The following is a 13,325-nucleotide window of genomic DNA, read 5'->3' on the forward strand; positions in this document are numbered from 1 at the left end:
GAGTTGTAGTCAAGCAACATTTTGTGGACCCCACGTTGACAAAGGCTGACAGCAAGATGCAAAAGCTGTTCACAAAATCAGACCCTGCCACAGTACAATCCCCTCCTCGTTTCAACACCCACTTCTCCCCACAGCCAGAAGCCAGATGCTACAGGGCTTTCAGGAGAACTGTATCTAACCAACTGATAAGAACACTTCTCTTACTGCTTTTATGTGAGCTGAACCCTCTTCATAAGCAAACGCCAGACACCTCAGTTGCTCTCAGGCAAATCATCTTTTATTTCATGTCCCAAAGTTCTCTGTATATAATCTCACCTCCCCTTCCTTCAGCCCTTACAATATTTAGGCCTTCTTCCAGATTCTGGATTGACAAACTTCCCGCAATTGATGAAAGGGACCAAACCATTTCAAAGGCACCCACCCAACTGACCTCCAGCAATCCCATCAACACACAGAAGGAGAGGCGGTAATACCCACTTTGCTAAGCTCTAACTAAGATGTTACAAAATAGATGTTTGGGGGAGAAAAAAAAATCCAAAACCTAACCCCCAGTATTCTTACATGCACCAGAAAGGGCTCACGTGCTTTTGACCTGGCATTCACTGCTGACCCTTCTATGTTAACAGAAATACCCATCTGCCACTCGCCACCACACCATGGCAGATTTCATCTGCTCCTCTCTCCTGGCCACCACTTGCCTGCCTGTTCCCTCCTTCCGTAGTCACTACAGAGCTGTTTCCACTGACTGGAAGGAATGCAAGGCTCCCCTGCCTGCCTGCCTGCCCCTTTAAGGTTGAGGACAAGCAGGCAAAGGCAGCTGCATCCTTTTCCTGGCAGGAAGAAAGAGCAGAGCAGGCTACAGTGCCTCCACACACTCTGCTGGAAAGAGAGCACAGCCAACCACTCAAGGTGTTGTCTGCAAGGCTCTCCCAAGTGGATCTTTCTGGCTGAGATGCACCAGGGCAGGTAAGGCAGTCAGCACTGGTCCATTGCGGTATGGTGCAAGACAGGGAGCGTTGGCAGGCAAGTGGCAGCAGGAGAGGACAAGCCCCATTCCTTGTCTCTTGGCAGGAGATGCGCATGGGGCTATAAACTAAAGAAGTCCAGACTATTGTGGCGGCAGAGGTTCGTGGTCCAGGTGACGTCTGACCGATTGGCGCTCAGCAGCATCTGCTGGAGTTCGTTGCTGACCCGGAAGAACTTCTCCTCGTCCACGTTGCCGTTGAGGAGGTTGGAGGAAGTGGGGGGCCACGGCAGGTCATCCCCATAGCAGTCTACCGGGTAGGGGTAGATGACCAGCTTCAAGTCCAAGAGGCCCACCGTCTTGTGAAGGAGGTTCTTCAGTCCTTTGGCCGAGATGGGGTTGCCAAACACGCCCAGGTAGCGGAGCCGCGAGCAGCGGCAGATGGCCGGCAGGAGGACGTTCAGGTGGGTGTCCATCATGCGGCACTCCATGATGTCCAGGTGCAGAAGGGTCGGGGCGGCCTCCATCAGCAGGCCTTGGAAAGGCTGCAGGAGGCAGTCGGAGAGGTTGTTCCCGCTGAGGTCCAGCTTCTTCAGGGCAGGAGTATGGAGGCTTTGGGAAAGGTAGGCCAGGTCATTGGGCAGAAGGTAGCAGAAGGCCAGCTCCAGGCTCTCCAAAGGGCTTTGCAAGTCACTGTGGAGACAGGGAAAGGGGCACCGTCACACACTCTCAACACACTCTCCAGCTAATTCAGCCCCTGATTACTTTCAAACATTTGAAGTATTTTTACTTGCAAACTAGCAACTTCTCTCTCTCTCCCCTTCCTTTTCTCCTTTTGTGTTCTGTCATATTAGAATGCAAGCCTGTTATTTAGCATAAGTGCCCTAGGTTAGGAGCCTTTTAACTTACGAACCAGGGAGGGGGGAATCTAGACCACTCACACTGTAGCCAGCCAGTTCCTTCTCTGTGTTGATCTTTCTTTACTTATCCAACTTACATACTGCTCTTTATGCTATATCTCACGAGTTATGTAATAAAAACCTTATGAAACAAAACTTCAGCTTAGTAAATGCAGTTAAACACTGAGAACACTGTATCTGAAGAAGTGTGCATGCACACGAAAGCTCATACCAAAATAAAAACTTAGTTGGTCTTTAAGGTGCTACTGAAGGAATTTTTTTATTTTACTTCGATCCAGACCAACACGGCTACCTACCTGTAACTGAGAACAGTGTTAGAAACTGAGATATGAAAGCTAGGAGCTAAACGGCACCTTAAACCTAGGTTGTGGGTGCCACAACAGAATGTCTAGGCGCACTTGTTAAATAACAAGAATACAAAGCTGAAAATGAATGAACTGCAGCTAAAATATTATGTTCATTAAAAAAAATACATTTTTTCAAGTTGCATTTTCTACAGATCAATTTAATTTGTTGTGAGACATTAGTGTTACATATTATGTTCATTTTTCACAGGTCCTTCCCCTGCCCCCCCCTAATATTCTTCAGTCTTCAGAGAGTAGTTGGAAGTTGGGAGGCGGAAAAAGTCATTTTCTTCCACTCTGCAGTTTTACTCTGAAATCCTAGGCGCAGTACTGTGCGCAGAGCTCAGAAACTGCTTGCATTAATGAAATTCCCTGTCGCAAAATGCGCCTAGAACAATGGGAGTTTCGAACACTGACTGATAAGTTCAGTTAATACCCAGAAAAACGAGCTCCAGTAATCATTCATTCACACACCTCACCACACAGGCTTGTGTGAACAGGTGTGCCTTTGAAGGATGTCTAATGTCATCAATGTGTGTGGACAGTTTTTCCCTCCATAGGGAGGGAGTTCTACAACAGTAGCCAAAAGGGCACCACTGATGCGTAAGAGGAAGGTATCAGTGGATTTCATGCACTGCAAAGTCTGCAGAAGCACCAACCTCACCCCCCCTTTAGAAAAAACTATGAATGAGAGAACCCACAAAACAGCCCAATGAAGCGTGACCATGTTTAGTGACCTTGGAGTGCTGGATGAGTGCCTGGTGGGGCAGAGGGAGACAACAGAAACCAGAGGGAGGCGAGAATGACATGGAGTATTCTGAAAAAGGAAATGGGGGGGCTGAAATCCCTCTTTACACTGACTTTTTTTTTTGCGGGTTGGAACTTCTGATAGCTATAAATAAATGGCTTTATCTCAACCACTGCTAATTACACAACTTGCAAACTTTTGAGGCCTGGAAACTGAGCCTCCATTTAAAAATGGGCCAGCATGCAGCACCAAGAATCCATACAAGCATGTGCGGAGCAAACTACATGTATATTTGTGTTCTCTTTTTTAAAATTTTCATGTGTCATGCCAAACCAGTTTTGCCCAGGCTGATGCTTCACCTCAAGAGGCTGCTGTGCCATGGAGTCAGCAGGGTCAAGGAGGTGGGAAAGAAAAGCCGGGAAAGGCTGCAGCTCAGCAGCAGAGCATCTCCTTTGTATGCAGAAGGTCCAAGGGTCCAATCCCCGGCACCTCCAGGTAGGACTGGGATTGTACCCTGCTTGAAATCATGGAAAGCTGCTGCCAGTCAGTGTAAGGCAAAGTGATGCCCTCCAGTGGCTGCCAGACTCCAACTCCCAAAATGCCCTGGCTGAGTTGATGGCTGCTGGGAGCTCAACAACATCTGGGGAACACCAGGTTGGCTACCCTGGTGTAGACAATACAGAGCAAGATGGATGAGGGGTCTGATTCAGGGGAAGGCAGCTACCTATCTTCCTAATCAGTTTTAAATTGTGGTCTGCCTACTTGTTATGTACTGAGCTGAATCATAGAACAATAGGATCCAGAATCAGCAGTCTGACTGATCCGCAGGAGCCACCCAATCCAACTCCAGGTGGAAGTGAATCCGCAACCTGATTGGCCTGCAGGAGCAGCCAATCAGGCGGCTGGCAGAAGTGAATCCGCAACCTGATTGGCCTGCAGGAGCAGCCAATCAGGCTGCTGGCAGAAGTCAATCCACAAACTGATTGGCCCACAGGTGCAGCCCTGAAGTAGCCAATCACGCAAAGCCCATTGTGTAAATAATGTATATAAGCAGATGGTTTTGGGAAAAGGCCATTCTTCTTCTTCTTCTTGATGACTAAGAGCTGAATAAAGAGCATGAAATTCACTCTCGACTCTGAGTATATTTCACTACTGAACTTCTGAATGCATGACCTGTACGGTGGATGCTTAAAAACTGGACAAAGAGCCTGCTGGATCAGGCCAAAGGTGGCCCATCTAGTCCAGCATCCTGTACTCCCAGTGGCCAACCAGATACCCGTGGGAAACCAGCAAGCAGGACTCAAAGAAAGAGTATGGTCCCCTCCTGTGACTTTCAGGCACTGATCTTCAGAAACACTGCTGCCTCCAACCGCGGAAGCAGAGCACAGCCATCATGGCTAGCCCCCTCCTCCATGAATCTGTCTATCCATCTTTTAGTAATAGTAGTAGTAGTCGTATACCTGAAGGAGCGTCTCCTCCCCCATCGTTCTGCCCAGACACCGAGGTCCAGAGCCAAGGGCCTTCTGGCAGTTCCCTCACTGCAAGAAGCGAAGTTACAGGGAACCAGGCAGAGGGCCTTCTCGGGGGTGGCGCCCGCCCTGTGGAATGCCCTCCCATCAGATGTCAAAGAGAAAAACAACTACCAGACTTTTAGAAGACATCTGAAGGCAGCCCTGTTTAGGGAAGCTTTTAATATCTGAAGGACTATTGTGTTTTAATATTTTGTTGGAAGCCACCCAGTGCCTGGGGAAACCCAGCCAGATGGGCAGGGTATAAATAATAATTATAAGAATAATTTTATTATTGACTAGCTGGCCCTGCCACACGTTGCTGTGGCTCATCCCTGTGATTTCCCCCCTCTGTCCTGACCCATGACGTATCCCTCCCCCCACCCCCCTCATCCCTGTGACTGGTCCCACCGTGTCCTGACTTATCCCGTCCCCTCCTCCCCCCAACCCCCACCTAGGCGAGTCAGTACCTCCATTCGACCTAGTCTGTAAAGGCTTCGGCCTAGTATGTAAACGGGAGCCAAGATGCTGTTGAGAGGGAAGGTTTTATAGGTGCAGTACCAGTGTAACTGCCACTAGAGGGCGGTGGTTTGTAACCTGGTTCTTTTCCCAGGATGCACTTTTGGCTGAGTGGTGCGTTCTGGAATAGGTTTTTTGGGGGTTTTTACCTGGCGGAGGTGTGACATCTCTCCTAGCAAACTTTCCTATATCCTTCGGACATTTGCATGTGATGTTGTGTCAAAATTTCACCTCAAGCGGTCAAGCGGTTTTGGTGAAAAGTAGAAACACACCCACATGTCCTTTTTACATTTTTATATATATAGATGTGCCGCTTTGCTGATTCTTTGTTTGGAACTATGGTACTTTGTATTGCTGGCTTTTGCTGTAATAAAACTGAACAGATGTGCCGCTTATCTGACTGGGTTACCCCAGCCACTCTGGGCAGCTCCAGCAAAATATAAAAACACAATAAAACATCAGACATTAAAAAACTTCCCTATACAGGGAAGCCAGTTAGGTTGGTGGCCATCACTGCCTCCTCGGGGACTGAGCTGCATGCCCTGTGTGCCATGGACTCCTAGGGAAAAACATTGAATAATATACTTAAGAAGTGTGGGATGTAAAGCTAGGTGCAGTCAAGTCACAACAGTTCCTAGAGTGACCACATGGAGGGACACCTGACCAGGTCAGCAGCAAAACTTCCTGCCACTGATCTGGGATGGGCTTCCTCTACATGTAATTGAGATGGGCATTACCTGGCCAGGTAAAGTCACCGGCCAGCGGCCATTTCACTTCTCTTTGAATCCCGACTTCAGAGAAGCAACATCTTAGTGTTAAGAGTCTCTCTCGGCTTTCAGCCCAGAGAGAGAAAATGGAGCCTCACCCCTTATGAGTGAACTTCACATGTATATATTACTTCTTCTAAGCAAGCCTGCCTTTCTGAGATTATGCTGTTAACTCAGGATGTACTGTACGTAAACTCTTTCGACTTTTAAAGAGCACTGTGTCGTGTCTTTTCTTTTAAGAGGGATAAAGGGGAAAATCCAGGAAATATATTTTATTCTAGAGGCTTAAGCAAGCCTGTGCAACCGTTTTTTGCTGTGCATTAAAATGGAATGTATACTCTGCTAAGTTTGGAGCTTGCTAACACAAGCTGGGATAGGATATATTAAATAATATCTCCTCATCCACATTCCTGAACATTCCTACAAGAAGGACAGTTATAAAGCTTTTCCTGGACTACTACCACTCCCTTTTCTCTCCTCATAGCTTTCCTTTCCTTTTTTCCTTCTCTTTATTGTTGGTATTATTGCTTGCGTGAAAACAAATGATGCCAAACAACAACGATGCCCTGTGTGACAAAGTAGAGTATTAGCTCAGGAGCTCACACACATTCACAGCCCCCTTTTCAGCCGCTTACCCTAGGAGCAGCCTTAGCTTGCCAGATAGCCGGGAGGATCCCAGGTTCAGCTCCTTGAGGCATCTCAGTCGGCTCAGCTGGTTGGCAAAGTACTGCAGGCTCCCCTCCATGCCCACGGTGAGGCGCCTGACATCCACGTTGCTGTAGGGCAGCTTCAGGCTCGCCAGGTTGGTGAACTTGGTCAGGTGCGGGAGCACCACTCGCAAGCCGGAGAGGCCCAGGTTGTTGAACCTCAGGTCCACCTGCCGGACGCCGACCGGGTCCAGGAACTCCAGGAGCCCCACAGTGCTGGCGATGGACAGCTCCTCTGCCCGGAAGTCCCGGCACCTCAGCCGCAGGGCATTGTAGCTGTTGATCTGCAAGGCGTCCTTCAGGACTCCGTAGGAGGTGCTGTTCACAAAGAGGTCCACCCAAACGTCCACGGAGTAGGGCGGGAGGGCTGGGGGGCCCGGGGGTTTGCTGTAGGGGCTTTTTCTCCGCTTGGACGTCCGTCTCGTCCACTTGCTTTGCTGCTTGGAGATGTCCAGGCAAGCCTTTGCCAGCGTGACCGTCCGGGACCAGAGACTCATGCTCTCTGGGCCCTGCCCTTCGTCCTGGAGGCCAGTCATGTCGAGAATCTGCAGCCGCTGCTGCACCTTGCTGCCAGGGACGCCAAACAAGAACAAGCCATTAGGGCAACCCTAGTCCCCACCCCACCCCGGTGGCTCTCCCTGCCCACACCCTTTAGGAGACGCCCAGGGGCCACATGGACCGTCACATACCTCTTACTGCCACGCCGGTTATCCAGCAGCTTGACCAGGTATGTCACAACTCCCGAAATAATCATCTGGATGCAGTATTTGTTGGGCTTCTCCCGGATCAGGGCACGTTCGCAGTGCTGGCATTTCCGCAGCAGCTTCTGGAAACTGAGGACTGGGAAGGGCCAGGTGTTCACTAGCAGCTGCAAGGACAGGGTCCTCTTGTCCATGAACGCAGCTTTGAACAAGACGGGGTAGAGCTCCTTCGGGAGGAAGCCCAAGGCATCTTGCAGGCCCTCAAAGTCAGCGACAACCTTCTGAGAGCAGAGGAACACCAGGGAGTTCATGGCAGCGACTCAGCAGACGGCAAGCCAGAAAGCTGAGGAAAGAATTGCTTCTGTTAGATTTATTATCGAGTTTATTTTTATGTCATAAAATTAATACACTGCGTGAACATAAAAACAACAACAACTCAAAGTGGTTTACAAAAAAGATAAAATAACATTATAAGAAAAAATAACAACAATGATCCAAGATATTCAGAAAGTTAAAATAGCAGCAGGCTAAAAACATGATTTCTTACAAATGCAGAATGGGTTGTGACAGTTCTGCCAATCAAAATGTTGAGTGGGTACTTATGGGGTAGGATAGTATTTTGGGTATCTCTCATTCAGTTCCAAACACTCAGAGCATATTAAAAAGGCCTCCCTACACCTTTTACCTCTACAGAAGCACTGGCTTGTGCAAGGCTACTCAATGAGTTTCAAAAATGACGACGGCTATGATCCTGGAATTTCCATAGTGCACCAGCTGCCACAATAATGAACACCCACCCCAGCTCCAACACGGTGTCAGAATTGGACTGTATGCAGTCTCCAACCTTCACAGGGGTGAAGTATGACAGTGTGTTCTCAGAGACTTATGGATCAGGTGTGGTTTCCTGCTGTCTCTGGGGGAATTTTCCTATGGTTAATGGCTGAGGGTCTAGCCTAGGCTCTCTTGCCCACTTTGGTTATGTACTTTTTGAGGTTTATTATGACTACTTTTGTTATGTTTGCAATTATGTAATTTTTTACATGTTATAAACCGCCATAAGCATTGTTTCAAGTTGGAAAAGCGGCATACAGATAAATTGATATATGCATGTGTGAGGGGGAGGGATTATAGAGAACCTCCCCCCTCATCAGAAGCAGCCCGTCTCCAAGTAGCCATGAGAGCAAGGGGTCTGAAGGGGTGAGTCAGGAAATGGAGAGGGAGTGCCAGGGCTCTGGCAACACTAAAGAGCCCCTGCTCCATAGGCAGGAAGAGAGGGAGGCGGAAAGAGTGGACAGGAATAGGTCAGATAGAAGACCCGTCCCTCCGACGCTGGAATTGAGAAAGAGGAGGAAAGGGAAGCGCTTCTCAGTTCCGAGGCTTTTATGCTGGTCGCGAACACGGAAGGAATTAGTGCAGGAATCTGACTCGAGCGGGTAGACATGAAATGAGCAATCCATTACACTGTAAATAATGTGCACCAATAAAAACATCTGAAAGACAAGCTTGTGGACGGTCGTTACTCAAGAGTAGAGTAGTCACAATAAACCCTGACAGCATGTCTTAGAAATGAGATGGCATTGGTCAATTACTCCCAAGTGTCCTCACCCCAATCACAGAATCATCTTAGTGCCGTGTTACTCTGAGGGCAAAGAAACGGTTGGGTTGATCACTAGTGCACTAATGGCAGAAGAGTAAAAAAAGTATGACACCCCCCAACAGCGACTAGAGCACACTAAAGTGCCAGCTTTGTAGTTACGATGGTGGTGAAGCCCAGCCTCTCCTCCAGCCAGCAGAGCTCCTTCAAGTGATAAGGGGGTCTACTTCAAGTAGGGAAAAGGAATCAACCATGTACTTGAGCCTGCTGTGGTTAATGTCATGTTTACACTTTGTCAACCAAGTGCTTGCATCTAGACACCACTGTTGTTGTTGTTCTTATATATTTATACCCCGCCCATCTGGCTAGGTTTCCCCAGACATTCCGGGCGGCTTCCAACAAAATATTAAAATGCAGTAGTCCATCAAACATTAAGAGCTTTCCTAAAGAGGGTTGCCTTCAGATGTCTTCTAAAAGTCTGGTGGTAGTTGTTCTCTTTGACATCTGATGGGAGGGTGTTCCACAGGGTGGGTGCCACTACCGAGAAGGCCCTCTGCCTGGTTCCCTGTAACCTCACTTCTCGCAGTGAGGGAACTGCCAGAAGGCCCTTGGAGCTGGACCTCAGTGCCCGGGCTGAATGATGGGGGTGGAGACGCTCCTTCAGGTATACTGGACCGAGGTCGTTTAGGGCTTTAAAGGTCAGCACCAACACTTTGAATTGTGCTGGAAAACGTACTGACAAATTATCCAGAGATAAGCTGATTTGAGGTTTGAGAGCTACTGCTTGCATTATACCAGACGTTATGAATGATTCCTTGAAGGAAGGGGTGCTTCAAAGAGGTCTACAAATTATGGCTGGACTTGACATTACTTCCCCCTTCCAAATTTTTAACATTTCCCCCTTCTCAAGTATATATGATCCATTTTTTGAACTGATATAAATGAACTACTGACACTTGTTTTCTGGTACTGTACAAAAATCAGAATATGGGGAAATGCTGATTTTTGGCTAGTAAGCGTCCTATGGCACCTTCAAGACTAAAGCATTTTGGGGCATGGCTAGGGATATTGTCTTGACAGTAAGCACCATTGAGCTCAGAGGTGCTTTATCAACTTCCATGCCATGGAGAGGAGGGAAGCAGGATTGACCCATCAGCACTGCTGAGAAACCACCTGCCTTCAGCACTTCAGCCTGAAGCAGCCATTCCACCTGGCTACCTGTTTCCATTCCAGCAGATCAATGGCCGAAGCCTAAGTGCTTTTTTCTTCCTCCTCTTCCCTTTTATGTCATGCCTAACAAGAGGGATTATTTTGTTTTTTAGCGTAAGAATCCTGGAACATTTTTAAAATGAAGAACAGGGAGGAAAGGGTTTCTTAAAAAGCTTGGAAAACACATTGAGCATTTTCTCTCTCAAAAAGGATATTCAGCCAGCTGAAAGACAATCATTGGATTTTAATTAGAAACGCAAACAAGTTTACAAAGAAGTGTTACAATTCAAATTGGTAGCCTAAAGTAGGAATTCCATCAAGCAAAAGCCATTCCCTCCCCTCTTATTTCTAATTACTGGTATTTAGGTCCTTGAAGTTTGGGGTGTGTGTGCTTTCAGTTTTTCCAGCAACCACAAACGCTGAAGACTAAAAGAGTGAATCTAGTTCCACCCATTATATCCCTCCCCCAGCCTTGTTTTTAATTAACCTCATCTACTTCCTACAACTGTAGAGCTAGAAGGGACCCGGCCGGATAAATCAGATGAGGGTAGCTGATGGGTTTCAAACCCTTGGTGAGTTAGCTACTTCCTCTGGATGCAAAGATAGGCTTTGGTGGATGGAGAGGACAAAACCAATAGGCGGTCCAACAGTTAATAAAGCAGTTTCTGCACATTGAGCAGAGGGTTGTAAAGGGCAGATGGGGGTCGTCCACCTGGGAAGGCAGCCCATCTAGGAGAAGGCAAAATCTGACCCTAAACTGCTGCCTTGAGGGGATATCTTTGGTAGAAAAAAAGGCTCAGGAGTAAACCCTACACAAATCCAGAGTGGAGTCCCTTGTACGCCTCCATCCAGCAACTCCGGCAGCCAACCTGGTACCAAATGTAATGCTCTGCTTTCCTTTGGACCACATCAGCAAGGATGAAAGGGAGGGTCTTGTCGTCCGGGCAGCCCAGGACCTCCATACTCACTGCCCAGGCTTGCGCGTCAGGGAGGTCACTTCATTGCACACTCCATTTGGATATAGACAAAGGAGATCTAATCAGCATAGGTAACTGAAAAGGGGTAGCATGCTCAATCTCTTGAAATCACGAACTTGAAAGCTTCCATTACTACCTCATTTGCCAAAAAGAAGGAAGGGGTCCATTGTTACAATTACCTGTAGGGAGTTTGTCAAATCTGGGTGCTTCTGTCTGCCCTGAAGAAAAGAGGTGTTCCAGCTCCTTTTTTATATTTTTTATATTGACCTCAACAATCATCCAGTGTCAAATTTACTGTTCCTAATTAAGGTATTAGTATTAGTCAAACTGTTACAATTGCAGATAGTCCTGGATGACAAGGATTATTTGGATTCATTCCAGGCTGGCTTTCAACCTGCTTTCAGAATGGAAATCACCTTGGTCATGGTGGTAGATCAGGCACCCCCAAACTGCGGCCCTCCAGATGTTTTGGCCTACAACTCCCATGATCCCTAGCTAAGAGGACCAGTGGTCAGGGATTATGGGAATTGTAGTCCAAAACATCTGGAGGGCCGAAGTTTGAGGGTGCCTGGTGGTAGATGATCTTTGGGAGATGAGAGTAAACCTGTTGGCAATCCAGGCTGTCCCTGCACCATGACAGAAAGGATTTCTTTCCCCATTTTTTTGCCTCTTCTAAGATAGTACTTGTCAGCTACATATATATGAATGCTTTTAGTGCCCCAATGGATTTGATATTCTGCATTCTTATTTTTATTTACTTAATATTACCTGCCCTTTGCCATAAGGTCCCTGGGTGGGTTATAGCATTGAAAGCAACATTGATAAGCAGTAAGGAACTACCGTGGAAAATGTTAAGGAGTAGCAATTGGATAAAAATGATAACAAAATGCAGAGAATGATGTAAGATGTAAAGAACCAGTGGAAGGGGTCAAAGGAAGTCTTGAGGTTTAAAGAACCTCAAAATAAGACTTGTAGAATAGTAGGATCCCTTATTAGAAGTTCAAATGTTAGATCATGGTTTGATTTTTTATTTCACTGCCTGTGAAAATTAATAAAATTTTATTTACAGGCAGCACTGTTTAAGGAAGCTTTTAATGTTTAATAGACTATTGTATTTTAATGTTCTGTTGGAAGCCGCCCAGAGTGGCTGGGGAACCCAGCCAGATGTGTGGGGTATAAATAATAAATTATTAATTATTATTATTGTTAACAAAAAGAAAAGAAAGCAACATTGATAAAATGGTTTGATTTTCTACCTGCAGAAGCCATTTTGGCGTTCAACAGAGGACCATAGGAAGCTGCGGTAATAGAGATCGGGCCTTTTCCGCGCTTGTGTGATGCTCTCCCCACCTAGGGAGGCTCCCGGTTGGTGGACTGCTCTCCCGGGGACCCTTCAGGCTCCGGGCAAAGGCATGATTCCTCTTCTCCGGGCCTTCGGCTAATATATTATACAACCCGTGGGGCCTTTGAAACCGCGGGGTGGGGTTTCTTGCTTTGTTCTTATGCTACGTGTTTTTGCGATTCGGGGACCGTAAGCCGCTTGGCGACGGGCGACCGGCAGCCGTTGTGGCACCGAGTCAGACCCGCGTGGCCTACGGCCTCCTCCCTCCCAGCTCGGCCTGGCGAGGCCGCGGGGGCCGCCTGCTTCCAAGGCCGAGGAGGCGCCTCGCCGCGGAGGGAGGAGACGGAGCTCGATTCCCATGGCCGGGAAGGAAGAAACGGCTATGAAATGCGACGGAAGCCCAATGGCGAGGAGAATCCGATCGGGAGGGGGAGGCCTCCGACCCAACCCATCGGGCTCCGTCGCCCCCCCCCCCGCGGCTGCCCCTCCCCCCGCGCTCCGTGGGCCGCAGGGGCGGAAGCCGGCGCCGCCCCCCCCCTTTGGCCTTTTTGAAGGGAGACGATCCCTTTAAGGCGAGGCCGGGCCTTTCTTTTGTTGCGCGGCTCCCCCGCCTCCCCCTCCCCCATTGGCCGCCACGCCCTCCCCCCACCGCCGCATTCCTGTCACGGAAGACCCCTCCCATCGCCATGGCAACGTCATCCCACCCTCCCCCGAACCGGGCGCTCTCTCTCTCTCTCTCTCCCGCCCGCCGTAGTAGGCCTCGGGTCTTACCCGGCCCCCGCGACCACTCCTAGCTCCTTCTCTCGGTGACGGCTCCGCTCTCCCTCAGGCCATCCCGAGGCGGCCCTGAAACCCTCCTGCGCGCGCGCGCACACCGCCGGCCGTCCCCTTCACAGCCGCCGTAGCGCCGCGAGCCCGTGGTGCGCACGCGCGGACGTAGCGCCGCCGCTCCGCCCTCCTCTCTTCCCTCCCTCCCTCCTTCCCACGGGGTTTCCAAGGAGACCAGCTCCCTTCCTTCCTTTCTC

General features: G+C 48.8%; 1 protein-coding gene across 2 annotated transcripts; it reads right to left on the reverse strand.

The window, feature by feature from the left end:
* Nucleotides 1–255: 255 nt before the first annotated feature.
* LRRC14 (leucine rich repeat containing 14) lies at nucleotides 256–13,277 on the reverse strand. Of its 2 annotated transcripts, none has more exons than XM_035125963.3 (4): nucleotides 13,072–13,277; nucleotides 7,167–7,521; nucleotides 6,406–7,044; nucleotides 256–1,657 (listed from the first exon to the last, which is right to left on the reverse strand). In XM_035125963.3, exons 2-4 carry the CDS (start codon nucleotides 7,487–7,489, stop codon nucleotides 1,087–1,089), a joined length of 1,533 nt encoding a protein of 510 aa, XP_034981854.1. In that variant the 5' UTR covers nucleotides 7,490–7,521; nucleotides 13,072–13,277; the 3' UTR covers nucleotides 256–1,086. The 2 variants fall into 2 exon arrangements, with proteins under 2 accessions (XP_034981854.1, XP_088532558.1); XM_088676432.1 differs by lacking the exon at nucleotides 13,072–13,277 and adding an exon at nucleotides 12,215–12,813.
* Between the last annotated feature and the right edge of the window lie 48 nt (nucleotides 13,278–13,325).

The sequence above is a fragment of the Zootoca vivipara genome, chromosome 8 (genome assembly GCF_965207765.1).
Source record: "Zootoca vivipara chromosome 8, rZooViv2.hap1.1, whole genome shotgun sequence".
Classification (NCBI taxonomy): Eukaryota; Metazoa; Chordata; class Lepidosauria; order Squamata; family Lacertidae; genus Zootoca; species Zootoca vivipara.